General features: G+C 33.6%; 1 protein-coding gene across 2 annotated transcripts in view; it reads left to right on the top strand.

Moving 5' to 3' along the window:
• LOC138834374 (A disintegrin and metalloproteinase with thrombospondin motifs 6) overlaps window positions 1-21261 on the top strand; it is a 209452-nt gene that overhangs the window by 19275 nt on the left and 168916 nt on the right. For both annotated transcript variants that reach the window (XM_070032999.1, XM_070033000.1), the window contains exons 5-7: window positions 5247-5461; window positions 6171-6254; window positions 6759-6904. In XM_070032999.1, coding sequence (XP_069889100.1) covers window positions 5247-5461; window positions 6171-6254; window positions 6759-6904 — 445 coding nt within the window. The remainder of the gene's footprint in view (window positions 1-5246; window positions 5462-6170; window positions 6255-6758; window positions 6905-21261) is intronic.

Below are 21261 nucleotides of genomic sequence, written 5' to 3'. Positions count from 1 at the left end.
TCTAGAAATGGACAGTTTCTATAATGGGCACTAGAATGTGGGTTGAAGAGACAAGACAGACATGAAAGGCTCCTAAGTTATATTAAGGAGTCTGTACAGGCTGGTTATGTTAGAAACCCATTTTTTATGTTGAAGGGATGAAATAATCATTTTTATCCAGGTGCTGGTGGTTCACACCTATAATCCTCGCTACTCAGGAGGCTGAGATATTAGGATCAAGGTTCAAAGTCAGTCTGTGCAGAAAAGTCCACGAGATTCTTATCTTCAATTAACCACCCAAAAGCTGGAAGTGGAGTTGTGGCTCAAGTGGTAGAGCACTAGCTTTGAGCAAAAAAACTCAAGGATAGCACCCTGACTTCAAGCCCCAGGATTGGCCCCCTAAAATTATATTTGTGTCACAGAAAGACTGTTCTTGCAGTTGTGTGGAGATTGAATTTGAGAAGAATAAGATTAGAGGCAGGGTGTTAGGGAATGTTAGTCTAAAGATATGACATAGAATAGCATCATCAAAGGATCATGGGCTCTGGTGTACTTTTGGACAGATTTCCAAACCTCTTTGGGAGCTCATCTTAGCACACATTATTTACTCAGTCCAATTATATTTTCATTATTATTACTATTATTATTATATTACTATTATTACTATTGCATTATTATTACTCTAAACTACTATTTCTTGTAGTTTAAAAGCTATTACATTTTTCAAATTGGATTTTTCTTTTCCATTTTTTGAAACTTTTGTTCCAGAAGTTGCAAATAGGAACAAAATATTTCAAGGGCAGATTTCAACTCACTGTAAAGTAGAGTTCATCAGCAAATCAATTTAGAATAAAATGCAATGATTGCCCTTTCAATCAGGGAAAGCATTATCCTTTGGTATCTCTCCATATTTTTTGTTTTCCTCCATGTTCTTCAGAGGGTCATTTCCTTCTTAACTGTTTAAATGGTCTTTTGAATTTATTGTTCATGTAATTTATTACTTTATTATTATTATTATTATTATTATTATTATTATTATTATTATTGTACTAGGTTTGAACTCAGGGCAGATACTCTGCAGCTTGAGTCATGTTGCTAACCAATTTTTGTTGGGAGCTAGAATCTCCCCTTTGCTTGTTTGGCCAGGTTTATGATTCTCCCATTTATGCTTCCTATTACGGTTGGGGTGAGAAGCATGTAGCATCAGCCCAACTTGCTCTGTTGAGATCTGCGTTTCATGAACTTTTTTGTCCTGGCTTTGAACTGCAATCCTGATGTCAGCTTCCTGAGTGCACAATTTAGTCTTAAATAAGGTTTATAAATCTCTTCGGTCAAGTGCAGTGGGTTCACATCTGTAATCCCAGCTACTTGGGTGATAGTGTTATGAACTTGTAATCCTAGCTATGCATGAGGCTGGCCCAGACAAAGATAGATCCCCTACTTGAAAAAGAACTAAAGCAAAAGAGGGGCATGGCTTAAGTGGTGGAGCATTTTTCTGCTAAGTATAAAGCCCCATTTTGGGAAGTTTGCATCCCACTACCACTAATAAAAAAATATCCATTAGGCTTTTGATTTTGGAAGGTTTTTGTTTGTGAGGAAAAGTTGATATTAGAAAAGGCCACTTAAAGTAAATCCATTTAAAACAAAATTCATTAGTAAATTAATAAGGAGGCTAGATTGAGTCTTTAAATAAGGACACTCAAGCATATGGGGGAAATATTGATGTTTAATAAACTTTAGTTTGTAGGTACAGCAATATATAAATTCTTTCACAATGCAAGATTCATTCATTCATTCATCTATTGAATTAATGTGCACATACTGCCACTCAAGGCTGGCACTCTATCACTTGAAGCCATGCCTCAGATTCTTTATTAATTATCTTGATAAAATTTTCCCATACTAAAATATACTTTATTTTATGACTGTAAATAATTTGCAGTTCATCCAGGAAGTGTTTAAAATTTCATCATATTCTGAAAGATACCTTAGTCCTTTGATATCCAGAATGTTTTATTTTAAACTACCTATTGCATTTTTCTAACTCAGGTAGAGTTTATTTTCTACATACTTCCAAATCCATTCTTATTGCAATTATGTAATTATACCCTTTCGGAGAAGATTTTCTTTCATTCTTTTTTTTAACCATTAGTTTAAATTACTAATACCATGTTCTAAATATATTTCCCTCTCAATACAGTCTGGGAAGTAGCCCCTAATAACATTCCAATTAGTTCACTCTCATATCTGTTGCCTGTGCTACTGTACTAACTTTTTAGCTGGATTTCCTTTCTCCAGGCTTAATATTCCTTGTTTTAGTCAAATCTTTTCTCTTAATTTGGCTATATTAAACCTTCAAACACTTCACTGGCTTCTTATTAGTGGTAATACTGTAGTTGTTTTCTGAGTTCTGGGAAATGTTGCCTGGTGGTGTTGGGAGAAAATAAAAGCCCCTGATATTTAACAAGTTTGGAAAATGTCTGGCAAGAATGTAATATTATTTCAATGTCTCAGGACAGGTGGGCAATGCCATTTTAGTCTGTTAAAAGAAACTCAAGTTTATGTCAAAACTGAGGATGTAAATATCTTTTGACACTGGATATACCTATTTCATATTATATACGGATATTCAATTTTTTGGTTAGATTCAAACTATGAGTTCAACACCATTTTATGGAAACAATTTTTTTTATTGTGAAAATACCGTACAGAAGAGTTAGAATTACTTTTTTTTTTTGTCGGTCGTGGGGCTTGAACTCTGGGCCTGAGCTGTCCCTCAGCTCTTCAGCCCAAGGCGAGCGCTCTACCACTTGAGCTACAGCGCCACTTAGAAGAGTTAGAATTACATGGGCAAGATAATGAGTACATTTCTTATCAAGCATTTGGAAACAATTTTTTTTTAATTAGAAAAGTGCAGGAAAAATAAAATTTTAAAAATCACTCTTATTCTTCCACTCAGAGATAACTGAATATCCTGTCGGTCCACTGGCATAGATAATATTATGTTCATATACCTGGATTTAAGTTCATTATAGTTACATATTTATCAAGTAAATATTTAATATCTGTGCAAGATTGTTTTAGATTCTGAGAATGCAACAATAAATAATGCAGACAAGGTCATTGCTCTTGTGGAGTTTCTTGTATCTAGTGAGGAAAGGCAATGAGTTACAGGGGTAAATAAACAAGTACATACATGACTACCACAGATAATGCCACAAATACAAGGTAAAGCGGGTCAATGAAATAATTGTACTTGGCTATGTATGGTCAAACATCTTGATAATGATCAAAAAATTAAAATACTATTTTTGGAACAATGAGATCCATACATTAGTTTTGGAAGAAAGTTAACTGTGTTATATGGAACAATGTGTCCTTTAACATTCCAAAGTGTATCAAAAATTAAATTGTGTCATCTGAAGAACTAATCATTTTTTTAAAACAAAACAAGGCAAGTTTTTATTCCTTTTGGTACTGGGAATTGAACTCAGGGTCTCTCAAGTCAGTTCACTTTTGTCTCACCATTTCTGTGATTTCCCCTTCCCATCATAGATCAGATAAACTTATATACAAGACAAATAATATCAAAATAAAAAACAGTGACAACAGGGGGTAAACCAAATGGAAAAAATGAAAGAAGAAAGAAATAACTGTGTATAGTACATTAACACCCTTCCCAAAACTTCTTGTTTCCATGTTTTGTAGTTGATTTCTATTAGCCTCATTTTATAAAGAACCAATCCAACAGTGATACTCAAAATATAGTATATTCAAAATGAACTTTACAATTGGGAGGGAAGAGAGTCGGGGGAGGGAAAGTGGGAGAAAATGAGGGAGGGAGTAGATGAGCAACAATGTTCCACAAGAATTGTACTCATTTCCTTACCTGTAACCCCTCTGTACATCACGTTTTTCAATTAAAAAAAAGAAAAAAGAATTACTGTGGAACCTCTCTGTTGCATATGCATGTTTTCCTTCAGTGTCGATTAAAAAAGAAAGGCAAGTCAGTAGAAAAAATTCTGGAGAACAAAATTATTTAAAACGCTTACTATACATTGACATATCTTTAAATATTTTTAATTAGACATCCTTTTAGGTAAATTGTATAATAACCAAGCCTCCTCTCTTTTAATAAATTAACACAAATTAAAACAACTAGAATGTTAATATATTTTATAACCAAGAGTACTTGGGCTATGACCCCAGCCCTACAAATGCCATGGTAATAAAGGTTCCTTAGCAGTGAAACCAAGATGTCTAAATGCAAAGATACACTATAATCCAAACTACATGTGGCTCAAAGCAAATTGTGCAGAATTTTATCTCTTTTTAACGTCTCTGACCTTCTGCCCTATATAGATTTTGGCAAAATAACACTTGGAAAATTATGTGCAAAAGCTGAGCAGCAGTGGCTCACATTTGTAAATCCTAGCTACTTAGGAGGCTCAGATCTGAGGATCATGTGATTTGAAGCCAGCCTGGGCAGCATAGTTCGTGAGACTCTTATATCCAATTAACCACCAAAAGAGCTAGCTGGAAATGGAGTTGTAGCACAAGTAATAAAACACTATCCTTGAGAAAGAAGAGCAAAAAAATTCAGGGAGAGCACTCAGGCCCTGAGTTCAACCTCCAGGACTCTCACACAAAAATAACTAAAATTACGTGGAAAACTAATTCACCACCTTTTAGAATTGAGATTTCCAGAGGAATTGAATTGGTTCTAATTAAGATAGCTTAATAACAGCCTATTACTTTTAAAAAATGCTCAAAAATGTTTTAAGATTAGATTTAGCAACATTTTATTTTCTGTCAGAACTGTCTTAGGCTATTCAAAAGTTCTTACTGTCATTGCTTTTTAAACAACTTTAAAATGATTCTTTAAAGTGTCTTTCTGAATTTAAATGTATTATGATATAATTACTCACTAGAATAATATGAAATGATTATTTAAAATTTTATATAGTAATTCATTACAGAGATTTATTTATTTTACTGGGTTTATGTGAGGAGTTTAATTTTATCAGAAAAATTGATTGATTTGACATTTAAAGGTTTATATTTTTGAACTCAAAACCTATGCTTGTTAGGCAGTCTTTTTAACCACTTGAGCCACATTTCTAGCTCAATACTCTCTCTATCCCTTCCATTACTTTGAAAAATCTTATTTAATTGAACAATCATGAGAATCATATCTACATAAAGGATATATAAATAAATGGTTTTAATTGATAAATCTTTTGAATTAGTTGTTTAATTTATTGTAGACTTCACAAGCAGTGGCAAACCTTGGTGGCTGAATGACACATCATCTGCTTTTCCTTCATTACTACCAATTAATGACACACATACCCACCATAGACTGAAAAGATCAGTGAGCATTGAGCGGTTTGTGGAGACATTGGTTGTGGCAGACAAAATGATGGTGGGTTACCACGGACGTAAAGACATTGAACATTACATTTTGAGTGTGATGAATATTGTAAGTTTTATCCCTCTGTAATCTATTTTGCTTGGTTGTTTTTTGTGTTTTGTACAAAGATTATGGAGTAATAAATATGAATTAATAATAAAAATTATGAAATAAGTAATAACATTGTGAAATAAGTAATAATAAATTATGGTATAAATGAAATAAATGATAATAAAATTGACCTAAAATAGAAACAAGTTGGTCTATGTTATTTTATGTTTTGCTTTTTAATTGTATTTTGGTGCTTGGGATTGTACCCAGGACCTTGTATATTCTAAATATATGCTTTGCCACTAAGCTACATGCTCAGCACAAGAATTTATGTTCCATAGAAAATAAATTAAAATATGACTTTATTCATCATTTTAATAGAATGTATAATTTTTATACTTATTTTTTATATTTTTATGTAATTTTTTCTTTTTCAATGGATTGTTGAATCTTGTTTAAGGAACTTTCTTTAACTTGAATCATCAGCTTACCCTCTAATTATTATGTTCTATATCTCTGAAGAAAATATTCTTGAGGTAGATTTACGTAAAAGCCTTTGTACAAATTGAGGGTAAATTGAGGGTAGAGTCATACGTCTCAGCAAAAGAATATCTTTTCATATATAAAATGGCTAACATTATAAAAATTGGTTTGTCTTTAAAAAAGCAAATTGTCACCTTATGATTTTTGTCTGACTTTGTGTCTTTTCTTCTTTTCTGGAGGTCAGGTTGCCAAACTTTACCGTGATTCCAGTCTTGGAAACGTTGTGAATATTATAGTGGCTCGATTAATTGTTCTCACAGAGGATCAGGTAAGAATAATTTTGTTTATAAGCCTAAAACTCAGGCTATGGAGTTGCTTATTATAAAAGAATATATTTCCTGCTAATCTTCTTAGAAAGTCCTAGTTGAATATGAGTTTTAGCTTTAAACTTCAATGTTTTAAGCAAATTTAAAATATATCACAATAATATAACTCTCATGTCTTGTTAAAGCTCTCTTTCTCTATATATGTTAGTTATTTGTTTCAGTGTAAGAATGAGCATTGGATGGACCTTATAATAATGGTTTTGGTTGTTTTTGTGTACTAATAATCCTATATATGTTCACATTATTGTTGATGCTGGAAATGGAATGTCTGTTCATTAATAAACTAAATGAACTCTAGGTCAGATATTACAGAGATAAAAATTGGCAAGAGATTATTCCTAGAAACCACTGCTTCTAATTTTAGTCCCACTTTAGTCTTCAAAAGTTTTAAGAACTGACCTTAGCAATTTGTTTGGAACATTTCTGGTATGCATGTTGTATTGCAGCCAAACTTGGAGATAAACCACCATGCAGACAAGTCCCTCGATAGCTTCTGTAAGTGGCAGAAATCAATTCTCTCCCACCAAAGTGATGGAAACACCATTCCAGAAAATGGGATTGCCCACCACGATAATGCAGTTCTTATTACTAGGTATGGTTTGTTGCAAATATTTTCCTTTGATTGTTAATGTTTGTTTATATTATAACTATATTTGGTTCTTTTGGATACCTCATTCAGGTAATAACAATGAAAAAGCAAGATAATTATTTATTTATTTTTATTACTGAGAAAGAGTGTGGTCTGCTATTAATACTTCTGCATCAAATGGACCAAATAAGGAAAAATTAAAATTAAACAGTTAATAAATATTTTTTCTCTATTGATAAATCCTATTCATAATGTTTAATTTGAAGCATATGCATGAAATATTAATTGAACTAAATACAAAAAGCAAGCTTAAAAGTATGAGGAAATCAATATTTTCAAAAGTTAAGTTGTCACTCACTCTTGGTTATGAAACATTAACTATTTTTACCTCCTAATTGGGTTAGTTTGTGTTAACTTATTCAAAAGGAGGAATATTGGTTAGTACAAAATTTACTTGTATGAATGGCTATTTATCTAAAAATATTTAAGATATATCAGCACAGAGAAGTAAGCTTATGACATCATTTAAATAGTTTTTCTCTCAAGCAAAATTATTACTCAATAGTAATCTTGTGAATTCCTATATTGCTTTCCAGCTTTATAAGAATGTTTCAAATCCCGTATATTTTTTAATTCTCTAGTAACAATTCTGAAATAGAGTATTATTATTTTAGCTTCTTAGAAATGAAGAAACGGGTTCAGAATAGTTAATTCATTTGTTTCTTAGAGTTGTACTCTAGTTGTGAGTTGGAAGCTTTATGGTTAAATAACTTTTTAAAAGTGTGTTTTTGTACCTCTTACCAGTATTTAAAAATGAACAAAACAATAAAATGACAATAATAACCAGTAAGCAAAATGCAATATGTAGTGATTGAGTTGAATAGCTTTATTACGCTGATGATTTCTTTTTATCAGCAAGGTCGTGTGAAACATGTATCACATATATAGTATTGGTGCTGTGCTCATAGACGTTAAAGTGTGTGGTGGGAGTCTAAAGCATGGGAGATCAGGAGTTTGAAACTTGGTAAAATAATGTAGGTTTAGCTTTTACTGTCATATAATTAAAGTTTTTTTTTTTTCTTTTAGTTATACTTACTTATTGGCTTTACCTACCTGTCATTTATAAACCAGAAAATAATATTTATGCCATGCTTGCTGAGCATAAAAACACCTTATATTCATAAATGTTGACATATTAGTCTGATCAGTTTTACAGTTTCTCAACATCAATGTGTTCTATAATTTCCCCAAATATACTTAAGGAACTAAAAATATATTAGAAATTATGCTAATGTAGAAACCTTTGAGTAAAAATATGGATATAAATAATGTTGCTGAAATTATGAGAGGAAATTGTACTATATATAAATAGTTAATAAAAATGAACACTGATATATACCTAGCTTCTGTATTTATATTGCAAAATCCTTCCTTTCCTCCAAAATGTAGCATCACAGTTTTATTCCTGAATCTGCATTGGATTTTTATCATTTACATCAACTTTTATTTTGAAATGCTTGAAGCATTAATTTGACATGTATTACCTTACCTACTAATGAACTGTAAGCTGACTGCTACATAAAAATAAAAATTTTCAACTTGACGTATTTATCATTTGCATCAAATCATAAAAATCCAAAATAGAAGTTTCATTGAGCATGCACATAAGTATTCAGGTAGTGAATAGTGAAAGTGGCCTTTTTTGTGATATTTTTAATTAAACTGTTAGTAACTTATATTGATTGATTCCTTAGAAGTTATGTATATTAAATTTAATAATTAGTAAATTATTTAAAAATAATGGTATATGATTTTTTATAACTAGTTTAGGAAATGATCAGTACTTTGTACTTGAAATCCTAGAAACGTAATTTAAAATGGTACAATGACTACTTAAATATACTTAAGAAGTAAATGATTAAAACTTGCTTAAATTTTTTCAAATTATCCTTATTAAACTTTGAATTTTATTTTAATTATTTATTTATTTTTATTTAATGAGTTGATTTTTTTTGTTGTTGCTGTTCCTGGTGCTTGAACTCAGGGCCCGGACCCTGTCTCTGAGTTGTTTTGTTCAAAGTTAGCACACTACTACTTGAGCCACAGCTCTATTTCTGGCATTTTGGCAATTGGAGGTAAGAGTCTTATGAACTTTTCTGCCGCAGTTGGCTTTGAACTGCAATCCTCAGACCCTTCCTGTGTAGCTGGGATTATAGGTGTAAGCCACTGGTGCCAGGCCAAAATGACTTATTTTTAAAATAATCAAATAAAGTTTTCTGTATTGATACTGCACAACATGTTATATTGATAAATATATATCAATATATATTAATATGTGTCAATATCAATATAACAATATAATTGTCAAATGTCTAAAGCATTAACTTGACATATATTACTTTACATAATTTATAAAGTACGAGTTACTACATAAGAATAGAAATTTTCAACTTGACATTTATTTATATTTTCATAGGACATCAGGAAATATCCAGCATATCTTCTTTTTTTCTATTGTGCCAGTTTTGGGGCTTTAAATCAGAACCTCACACTCTTGTGTGGCTTTGTCACTGAAGGCTGGCAATCTATTACTTGAGCCACATCGTCACTTCTGGCTTTTTGCTATCTAATTGGGGATAAGAATCTCTCCAGCTTTCCTGCCCAAGCTGGCCTTGAACTGTGATCACCAGCTCTCAGCTTCCTGAGTAACTATCATTATAGATATGAGGCACCAGCACCTGGCTTCACTGACACATTAAAACCAAATTTTAAATTTATCTTGAGGAATTCTTATATAGTCTGACTTCCTATTTTTATCAAGAAATTCACATATAAATTGAAATTCAATAGAAAGTAAGAGTTTACAAGCATCAATGTTTGCCAATTAGCATAAACACACGAATATATGTGTTTCTTGGATTTCTCTTTCATAAAGCATTTGAAACATATTTTTCCATTTTAGAAAATAACACATGACAGTTTATATATTTAGAGTAGAAATTACAGCCTAAATTCTTTTTATGGTAGCAGTTTTCTGAAAATAGAATTTTACCCATTTACCCATTTACCATTTACCCATTTAATGTACATTTTAGTGGGTGTTGTATATTCACAGGGTTGTACAACCATCAGTATAATTAATCTGACAATATTCCATCACTCCCAAAGGAGGTCATTCCCCATTCCTCTCTTTGCCGGCTCCACCCTTGCTGTAGCCCCAGTCAAATTCGAATTGAACTTTCTGACTATATAGGTTTGCCTAAGAATGGATCTATACAGTATGTTGAAATTTGATCTTTATTTGTGATGGTGCTGAGATGTGACTCAGTGCCTTGCACTTGCCTTGCTTCTTAGCTTAGCTGGCATTCTACCTCTTGAATCACACTTCTAGCTCTGCTTCTTACTGGTTATTGTGGAGGGGCTGGTCTTGAACTGTCATCTTAAGTAGTTAGGTTTACAGACTTACTTGGCAACAAGCTTTCATGGTTCATCAACATTATGGCATGTGTTAATACTAGCATTCCTATTAGCCTAAATTCTCAAAATTTCAAGATATCTAAAATGTCTTTCAAAAATCCCATTTACAAAGATTATGTAATTGTGCTTTTTACCATTTTTATTAATGAAACAGAATTTATAAGTAAATCTTAATAAAGCACAGAGGCAAAAATTGCACACCAAGTCAAATTATTCTATTTTTAAAAGAAGTGAGCACATTTATCCTTTTAAGGAGTCATGAATGTATTACTTTGATGTTCTGAATGCTAATAGAGTTAGAATTTCTGAAGTAACATGACTAATGTTTTCAGATGGTAGTGTAAAAATAGCTATAAAAGTGTTTTCCTGTTAGAACATGTCCTATAATATATGGATTTAGATGCTTTAACATTTTTTTTAAAGAATGTATCTGTCAGGATTATATATTGGATTCATGATTATCTATGAGAACAGATAGAAGAAAGAAATTAAATGTCATACATTAACATTTAGTTTTATGACTTTTACTAAGGGTGTGTGTGTGTGTGTGTGTGTGTGTGTGTGTGTGTGTGTGTGTGTGTGTGTGTGTGTGTGTGTGTGTGTGTGTGTGTGTGTGTGTGTGTGTGTGTGTGTTTACTGGAACTTGAACTCAAGGCTTTACCGTCTTTCTTAGCTTTTTTACTCAAGGCTTGATTTCTTACCACGTAAGCCATGCCGCCATGCCTGCACTGCTGCCGTTTTATTTATTTATTTTCCTTGTTAATAGTAGTTATGAATCTCTCAGATTTATTTGTCTAGGCTGGCTTTGAACCTTGTTCCTCAGATCTCAGTTTTCTGAGTAGCTAGGATGATAGGTATGAACCCTTGGCCTCTGGTCTACTATTAAGCTTATAGGCAGCATGGATATTGTGAATTGAGATTTTTAGAGAAGTTGGTTTTGGTGTTTGGTCATTGCAATGCATTGCAATGTATGTACCACTTTGGTCCCATCAATACTACCCATGCCCACTTCCCCAAACCCGTATTGCCTTTTCTTTTCCTTTTAACTTTTCCATATTGGTTCTTTAAACCACTCATCTAGTCTCAGTTTCTTTTCCAGGCTAGAACTATGACAAACTAGTGGGACTATAATTTCTGTGTAAGCTGAGACATTCCTTTTTTCTTTTGGGTCGGGTCGTGGGGCCTGAACTCTGGGCCTGGGCGCTGTCCCTTAGCTCTTCAGCTCAAGGCTAGCGCTCTACCACTTGAGCCACAGTGCCACTTCTGGCCTTTTCTGCTTATGTGGTGCTGAGGAATCGAACCCAGGGCCTCAGGCATGCAAGGCAAGAGCTCTACCACTGTGCCACCTTCCCAGCCCCAAACTGGACATTTCTAAGAATGAAATAGATACTACCCACAGTTAGGCCTGGGAGTAGGCACAAACTAGCTCCGGGCACAACTGAGATGTGGTCATCTCAGGCACCATCTATGTTTGTATATTGCCAACTAAACATGGAAGTAAGGAGGTGGTTTTCTCTCAGGGCCTAAGATTGTCTACAATGTAGTGAATTATTTGGGATTATACAGCAGCTAAAAACAGTGCCTTACTTGTAGAAGTCTTCTTCAAATAGAAAATGAGGGTATACTATAATATTTAACTTTAAAATGTAAGCTCAAAATTTATATTGGTTTATTGATATACTAATGTATGTATATAAACAAATAGTTACTATGTGTCATAGTAGGCCGGCTTCTAAATTGGCCTCCAGTGATCACCACCCCTGATATTTAGGATCTTAAGTAATTCCCCCCTCTTGACTGTGTGCTGGATTTAGTGACTTGACATTTTTGAGTGGTTTTACATGTTTCATCATACTTTTTGAAGCTAATTACGAATGGTATTGGTGCTAAATTTTGATTCAGAATTGTCACTGGTGATAAAGTGTTTTTGTACTACTACCAGCTACTTGTTTGTTTTTTTAGTAGCTTTGAAAAGATAACTTCCATTGGATTTTCTTCAAAGATTTAAGGTAGTCTTATTTCCTTGTGACTTTGTTTTGTGTTTCTTACTTTACTGTATCAACTGCAGCATCTAATGCAATGTATAATAGCAGACATTCTGTGCTTCAGCATTAGTTATGTTTCAGCTATAAGTTTTTTTTTTAATGGTCTATAGCAGGTTGAGAAAATTTCTTTCTATTCCTAGGTTTCTGAGAATATTGGATTTAGTCAGATTCTTTTTGTGTGATTTCAGATGATTTTTTCTTTTTTTTTTTCAGTGAATTACATTGATTATATTAGAATGTTAAACCAATCTTGCATTCTTTGGATAAACCAATGTGTTTATATTTTTAATATAGTAAGATAGAATTTGACACACTTTTGTTCATATTTTTTTACATTTATATCTATGATGTATCTTATTTTGTAGTATTCTTATAACAGCTTTGGTTTGAGTACTAGGGTAATGTTTACCCCACAAAATTTGGAAACATTTTTTTTTTTGGGGTCCGGTCGTGGGCCTGAACTCTGGGCCTGGGTGCTGTCCCTCAGCTCTTCAGCTCAAGGCTAGCGCTCTACCACTTGAACCACAGAGCCACTTCTGGCTTTTTTTTTTCTGTTTATGTGGTGCTGAGGAATCGAACCCAGGGCCTCAGGCAAGCAAGGCAAGCGCTCTACCACTGAGCCACCTTCCCAGCCCTGGAAACATTTTTGACTTTTAGATTTTCTGGAAGTTTGTATAGGATTGGTATTTTATTTCTTCCTCAGATGTATTGCAGAATTCAATAGTGAAGACATCTGGGTTGGCATGTTTTTATGGATGCTATTTTATTGGCTTATATCAGTTATATGGAGGGGAGGTTCACTCGTGGGAAAAGTTTAAATTTTTTGGGGGGGTCCGGTCGTGGGGCCTGAACTCTGGGCCTGGGCGCTGTCCCTCAGCTCTTCAGCTCAAGGATAGTACTCTACCACTAGAGCCACAACGCCACTTCCGGCTTTTTTGTTCTGCTTATGTGTTGCTGAGGAATCAAATCCAGGGCCTCACGCATGCAAGGCAAGCGCTCTGCCACTGAGCCACCTTCCCAGCCCCGAAAAGTTTAAATTTATCATTAAACTTGTTTAGTAGGTATGGGAGTACTTTGGGGGTTTCTTTTTTGTTTGTCCCTTGATGTAAATCATCTGAGCCTCATAAATGCTAATGTGTTTAGCAAGTACACAGACAATCAGCAGCAACTATAGTCCTGATAATCTTCTACAAATAAGTTTTCATAGTTTGAGTCTTCCAAGGGGAGGATATATTGGCATAATTCTTATTATTTTTAGACTTATAATATCACATCTGTATTTGTAGTAATTTTTGTTGTGTTTATTCCCTAATGAATCTGGCTAGAAGTTTTAATTTTCATATTGATTTTATTTTCAGTGACTTTCTTCCAGAACTTTATATTTTATTGATTTCTGCTATGATTTTTATATTCTTATTATTTTTCATTTTATATTTGATTCAGGTTTAATTTTCTCTCATCTGTCCTCTGATTTTCTCTTTCTCCATCTCTCTCTCTCTCTTTCTCTATCTCTCTTTTGGCAGTACTGGGGTTTGCAGATACTCTACCACTTGGTCAACATGCCCAGCCTTTTTCATTTTCATATTTTTCAAATATTTTTGCCTGTACAGACCTGGGCTTCAATGCTTCTATTTATACTTCTAGCAAAGCTGGAATGGCAAGAGTATACAAATGCCTCAGGTTGTTTATTAGTAGAGATGAGGGTCTCATAATCATATTGCCTATCCTAGAAGCTCAATCCTAGAGTTTTTCCTTTGGGTCTTTGATTACTGTTTATTTTTCTATATTTTGCTTTTAAATTTGTTATGGAAAATCGGAGTTATTATTCTAGGGCAAATATCTAATACTAAGGCAAATCCTGATGGTGTATTCTACCTAATAGTCTTTGAATCATGATGTTTTTCCGATTGGGTGAGGTGATTATAGACGTCATATCTAACAGTTCATACATATGTATGTTGTAGACATATATATGTAGACATACATTCCTTTTGGCCTTCCATACTTCTTGGATACTCAAGAGCTTATCAGTACTTGGGATAGTCCAGGAGACCCTAAGTAAATCACCAGAATTCTTTTTTTGTGTAACTGTCTCTGCAAATTATATTTGAATTGTTTTCTTGTATTTTCTGTTCTGTATATTCATTCATTTATTTTTGTGATATTCATATGCATTTCTTAAAAAATTTATTGTGAAAGTGATTACAGAGGGACTACAGTTACAAAAAAGTCAGGTAATAAGTAAACTTCCTTTTTTTTTTTTGTTGGTCGTGGGGCTTGAACTCTGGGCCTGCGCGCTGTCCCTGCACTCTTCAGCTCAAGGTGAGCACTCTACCACTTGAGCCGCAGCGCCACTTATGGTTTTCTAGTAGTTTATTGTGGATAAGAGTCTCACAGACTTTCCTGCCCTGGCTGGCTTTGAATTGTGATCCCCAGATCTCAGCCTCCTGGGTAGCTAGGATTACAGGGAGCACGGTGTAAACTTCCTTTTGAACAGTGGCACTCCCTCCCTTATTCTCTCCCAGTTTTTCCCCTCCCAACTTCCTTGCCCCCCAAGCTGTATAGTTCATTTCCGACATAGTGTCTAGTGGGTTTCTCAGTTGAATTTGTTCAACCTGTGTCCCACTGTTTCTGCCCTTCTCCTTCCCCTCCCCAAATCAGAGAAACTTAGATACAAGACAAGGGTATAGAAATTTTAAAAAACCACCAGAGGGAATAAACCAAAGAAAGAAGAAAGGAAAAGGAAAAAACCCTCAAATAGTCCAGTAGAAAACTTCTTGCTTCCATTTCTTGGAGTTCATTTTGATAAGCATTACTTTATATGATCATGTGCTCATAACTATTGAGCTCTTGTGTTCCTCTACCAAGAATATCCTCCTGTGTCTCACTATGTGTATGCTTAGCCTGCTGTTTAATTAATCATATCCAAGTGTAATTATTTGTCTTTACTATCCATTGGGCTTACTTGTAGATTTGTAGGTACATTCTAATGATTAAAACTGAGGGAAACCATACAGCCTATGTTTCTTTGTGTCTGGCTTACTTCAGTTAGTATAATTTTTGCCAAGTTTTTCCATTTCCTTATGAGTGGGGCAATGTCATGTTTTCTGATGGAGGCATATAATTCCATTGTGTATGTACACCACATTTTCTTGATCCATTCATCCACTGAGGGGCTTCTGGGTTGATACCATATCTTGGCTATGGTAAACAATACCACAATGAGCATGGTTATGCTGGTGGCTTTAATGTAGCCTGGTTTGTGGTCAATTGGATAGATGCCAGTAGTGGGATTACTTCATAGCTTCATAGGGAAGCTCTATGTTTAGTCTTTTGAGGAGTCTCCATACTGCTTTCCAGAGTAGTTGAACAAGTTTACATTTCCACCAACAGTGTAGCAGCATTCCCTTTTGGCCACATCCTCGCCAGCATCTATTATTATTAGTTTTTTTAATAATGGCCATTCTAACAGGGATGAGGTGCAATCTCAATGTTGTTTTGATTTGCATTTCTTTCATGGTGAGAAATGTTGAACGTTATTTTTATTTCTTAGGATAATTTTCATAAGTCTTTAGCCTACTTGTTAATGCAGTTATTGTTTCTTTAAGGATATTAAGTGAAGTAAACCAGACTTAAAGAAACACAGGCTGCATGGTTTTCCTCATTTGTAATAACTAGAATATGTCTAGGATAATCTTAGCAGAGGATCACAATGGCTCAGTAGCTATGTGCGTATGGCCATATAAAATGATGTTTATTGAAATGAACTCCAAGAAATAGAAATAGGAACTTTGTTTTTATTGTATTTTTGCAATTATTTCCTTTTTCCCCCCCCTTATTTCTGTACCCTTTGTTTTGTATATAAGCTTATCTGAATTGGGGAAAGGAAGAGGAATCACAGAATGGTAGGACAAAGGGTGAACCAGTTCAACAGTGACACTCAAAGATACCATGTTAGAAATAAACTTTGAAACTTGGGGTAGGGAGCCTGGGAGGGAAAACGGTGGAAGAAAATGAGGGGCAGGGAAACACTGTTAAAAAAGAAATGTACTCATTATCTGACTTACATAACTGTAACCCTTCTGTATATCACCTTTACAATAAAATTTAAATTAAAAAGGAAATATTTGCTTAATCTTAAGTTTTTTGGTAAGGTTTTAAAATTATTTTAGCTCTTAAATGTGGATCTTTAATATTTTGAGTTAACTTTTATATATGGTGTGAGATTGGGGTATGGATGCTTTTTGTCCTCTTTTTGTACAAAATACATTTCAAAATTGTTGCTTTTAATTAAATGTATTCCTACCCTTGGGCTATTTTTTTCCCATTCAGAATCATCAGTAAATTCTCTGTGGTTCTGCTTAAGTTCCCAGAAATCCTATTAAAACATCTTACATTTTCTTCAGAAAATAATAGCTCATAGTTTTACATGGTTTAGTATAGTGAAGGAAAAAAAAATCTTTCCCTTAATCTTCTTAGAGTTTCCAGTTCAGTCTGAAAGTTAGCAGAAAAAAAGCATGCGAATATATTAAATGTAAATTTTATGTGACATGACAATCTGCAGAAGGAAATAAATATCTGCAGAAGCAGATATTTTTACATTTGGTTTGATAAAAAGTGTGAAATTATGAGAAATATAATATTATATAGAAGTATAAGGTAAGGAGATTGTGAAGTGGGGAACATTTTACAAGGTCTGTTTGTTCAGATGTCTCTCAGTATTGATTGTGGATTGTCCCTCCATCAGCAGAGATTAAGAACCTGTTTTCCTCAGGCATATGACACTTCACAATCATATGACTTGCTTCAGCGAAGAAGGTTGTCAGATTGTTCTCTTACCACCCATTTCTCAAATTCCTCTCCTTAACATGTTCAGTATGCCAGGGTAGCTCAATTGTGGGTGTTTTGTTTTCTTAGTATTTATCTGTTCAATGAACTATAAGAACATACTCCTGATTGAGTAAAGGCAAAAGGAAATTAATTCTTTTTTTTTTAAGAACCTCTTGCTTCCAATTCTTTTTTTTTTATTGTGAAAATACTGTACAGAGGGGTTACAATAGGAAATTAATTCTTTAGAGAAAGTATCAGTTTAATCTAAAATGTCAACAGAAATAGCAGCCTCCAACAACTACTCTGAATATAGAAAATATGTATTTTTATTAGTTCTTTATTAATGACTAATTTAAACCTTCTCAGATTTAAGAACAGAGATACTTTTATTATAAAATGAGCTTTAGCATGATGCCATGAAGTGATAAGTACAGTTTTAATGCAATTAGAATGGCCACTACTAGAGAAAATATTCTTTGTGAATAAAGCAGAATAAGGCATTTATTTGGCCAATTATGAGTAACTAATAATATTGCTTATAGCTTTTCCTTTTTTAAATATTAGGGCTTTTTTCAATTGGGTGTTTTTAGATAATATTGAAAAAAGTTTGCTTTTAAAAATCCCTGCTGTGCTTTTTATTGGAAATGGTCTGGCAAACCAGAATAATGTATTGCCCTACTAAAGGAAGTTGCCTGGGAAAACTGATTGACAGCTGGTGTAAGGTTTGCAATCTTGCCTGAAAGTTTTCATTTATTCACGTTCTTAAAGTGGAATGAGACTTAGAAAATTATAGGCTTACCACAGAGTTTCTTTAGAGAAACTATTAGATGTCCAGCTGAGCCTGCCTATGGTTTTAGCCAGTAATTCTTTAAGATATGGCCGCCTGTTGCTATGTCTTTAAGGTCACTCTGAGAGACTCTGATCAAGAAGACAAGTTCATCCTTCAGTACCACATACAAGTAAGTGCAGTTCCATAAAATTTGATTTTTGTTATGTAGGTTGGTCTGTTTATTAGTAAAATATAAAATAAGTTATAATGATTTTATGTTCATAAAATAATAATGTAGAATACTGTGGCACACAGCAATAAAAGAATTGTAAACTGATATTAAGCATTTTAAGCTACAACTAGTTTAAAATGTAGCAAAATACCATTTTAAGTGTTAGGTTGAGTTAATTATGATTTTCACTTAGGTCAGTTGTTGATTTTCACATTACTATTTTAAAATTCACTTTATCATTTATGTTGTTACTTGATGCCAAAATAGATACTTTTTAATAAAATCTTATATTTTTGTTCTTGGCCAAAATTATTGAATATTCAATTATTGTGGTATATTGCCATTATAATTGTTAACATAAATATGTGTAGAATATCCCTTTCTCCAGATGTATTTGTTTTGGATCATATTATTGATAATGTATGACTATAATTGTGTAATGTATAAATACCTTACCAAAAAGTCAATATAAATGTAGTAAAATTACTATTTTAATGTATTTATAGAATATGCTTTCATGATAAACAATATGTATTTTGTCAAATACTCTTGTGTATACATGTGTATGTGTCGACTGTTTCAGTTAGATGGCTTTGTGTACGTGTATTTAAAAAAGCACTTAGGGCTGAGTGCTAGTGGCTTATGCCTGTAATCCTAACTACTCAAAAGGTGAGATCTGAAGATCATGGTTCAAACTAGCCCAAGCAGGAAAGTCCACGAGACTCTTATCTGCAAATCACCAAACCGCTCTTAACCACCAAAAAAAGAGAAATAGAAATGGAACCATATTTCAAGTGGTAGAGAACTAACCGTGAAGACAAAGGTTTAAGGATAGCACCCAGGCCCTTAATTCAAGCCCCAATACAGGCATACACACACACACAAAAGGTACTTATGACTCTATAATTTTAATCTGTTCTCTCAAGAACAACATTTATGAACAAGCAAGTATATATTACTGTTTACCTTTATATTAATTTTATCTTACTTCTATTACAATATAACTTCTTGGTTCTCAAAAGCTTTTAAGCATTTGATATTTTCATTTTCACCTAAAGCTGTATATTCTTCCAGAATGTATTACATATTATATTAAGCTTTTATCATACTAAAAATACTCCTTGCATTAATTATCACTTCCTATCTGCCTGATATTGGGCAAGTCCTTCTACTTCTTTGTGCTTTTATTTTTTTTTTTAACCAGTAAATTAAAGTTATAGCCAATCTTCCTCACAGAGTGGATATGAAGATTAAATAATGTATGCACACTTTCTAGAACAGTGCCTGGTACAAATTCATACTCAACAAATGATAGCTATTGTTAATTTTAATATCTTAATCTGAATAGCTTTGTAGGAAGATTTATTGGGTTTTGTAGCAGAATATTTCTACTTCCCTATTTCCCTAGATTTAAAGGCATATTTAAGTAATCTACAGAGTAATTTAGACAATTAGCTTGTGATAATCTTTAATAAATTTGTATTTCAATAAAAATATTTTAGTTACCAGTTAAATTATTTTCTCTTCCCTGTTATACCTCTATTTGAATAACTTTGAATGAGCAAAAAGATATAGTGTATTTGTCTTAATGATTTTTCTTAGCTTGTGACAACCTGCCAAATTCTACTAACCCATTCTAATTTGAGAAGTGCAGGGTTCAGTTAGATTATAGGCAGTACTGGCAATAAATTGTGCCAATAGCTAGTTGCTATTACATTTTTCTCCCATAAGGGGAAAATACGTTTCCATGAAATCATTAAAGAGACTAGAATTCAGAAAGAGTCTTCTTTTCACTTAGACATATAGTAGAAGCTATTTAGAAAATTAATTTTTGTAGAGAAGAGGTAAAAATTTCATGTGTTTGAGATCGCCTCAAAACTAATTTTGAGGTTTTTTTTAAAAAAAATAAATGGAGAACATTTGTATAAAGAAACCACAAAGAAAATTTCCTAACGTTGTGAGGTTGCATAAGATGAGTTTTCTCCCCTCTCCCCCTGCCAGGTTATTGATCATTCTATAGTTTGCTCTCCTTAGAAATTTTTCTTCATATTGCAGTTGATTATGCATGCAAAATTTTAGTAAATTACTGGAAAACATAAAAATTTGACCCAGATCTAGGACTTGGTGGTTTGGGGCATACATATACTGTCTTTTCATATTTGAACATACTACATACATTATTAAGAGATACTACATTTCAGGAATTTAGTTTAGAAGGGTTCTTAGACATTTCTTTGATCATTTATTGGAAAGAAAATAGAAAAATAAAGGAGTATTATTTACATGAAAATATAAGCAAGTGGGGCTGGGAAGGTGGCTCAGTGGTAGAGTGCTTGCCTTGTTTGTATGCATGAGACCCTGGGTTCAATTCCTCAGCACGACATAAGCAGCAAAAGGCCACAAGTGGCGCTGTGGCTCAAGTGGTAGAGCACTAGCCTTGAGCTGAAGAGCTGAGGGACAGCGAAAATATAAGCAAGTGTAATATAATTCAACTATTTAATCATTTTGAAAAAAAGCAGTGTGTTTGATCTTTTAAAATCAAAGTGGTCGTTTTGAATTTGTGCAAAGGCAATCTGAGAAAAGGAGTTGTCATGTGATTTCCTAAGATAAAGGCAGTGTCATTGAAGAGTATTTTATTTATTTATTTATTTTTTGTCGGTCATGGGGCTTGAACTCTGGACCTGAGCTCTGTCTCTCAGCTCTTCAGCTCAAGGCTAGCGCTGTACCATCTGAGCTACAGGGCCGCTTCCGGTTTTGTGGTGGTTAACTGGCGATAAGAGTTTCACGGACTTTCCTGCCCCGCTGGCTTTGAACTGTGATCCTCAGATCTCAGCCTCCTGAGTAGCTAGGATTGATTACAGGGGTGAGCCACCGGCACCCGGCTTGAAGACTAATCTTTCTGAGCACTTATCTGAAAGGCCACAGCGCACGTTCTGCTGTGAAATCTCTAAATGCTAGAGCAAACTGGTGTTTAGAGAGGAAAAGCGGGGAGAATGTGAAAGTAAGG

Source organism: Dipodomys merriami, unplaced genomic scaffold, assembly GCF_024711535.1.
Source record: "Dipodomys merriami isolate MVZ:Mamm:240054 unplaced genomic scaffold, mDipMer1.0.p SCAF_213, whole genome shotgun sequence".
Lineage (NCBI taxonomy): Eukaryota > Metazoa > Chordata > Mammalia > Rodentia > Heteromyidae > Dipodomys > Dipodomys merriami.
The sequence above is the reverse complement of the archived record's forward strand: the minus strand, read 5'-3'. Positions and strand labels throughout refer to the sequence as shown.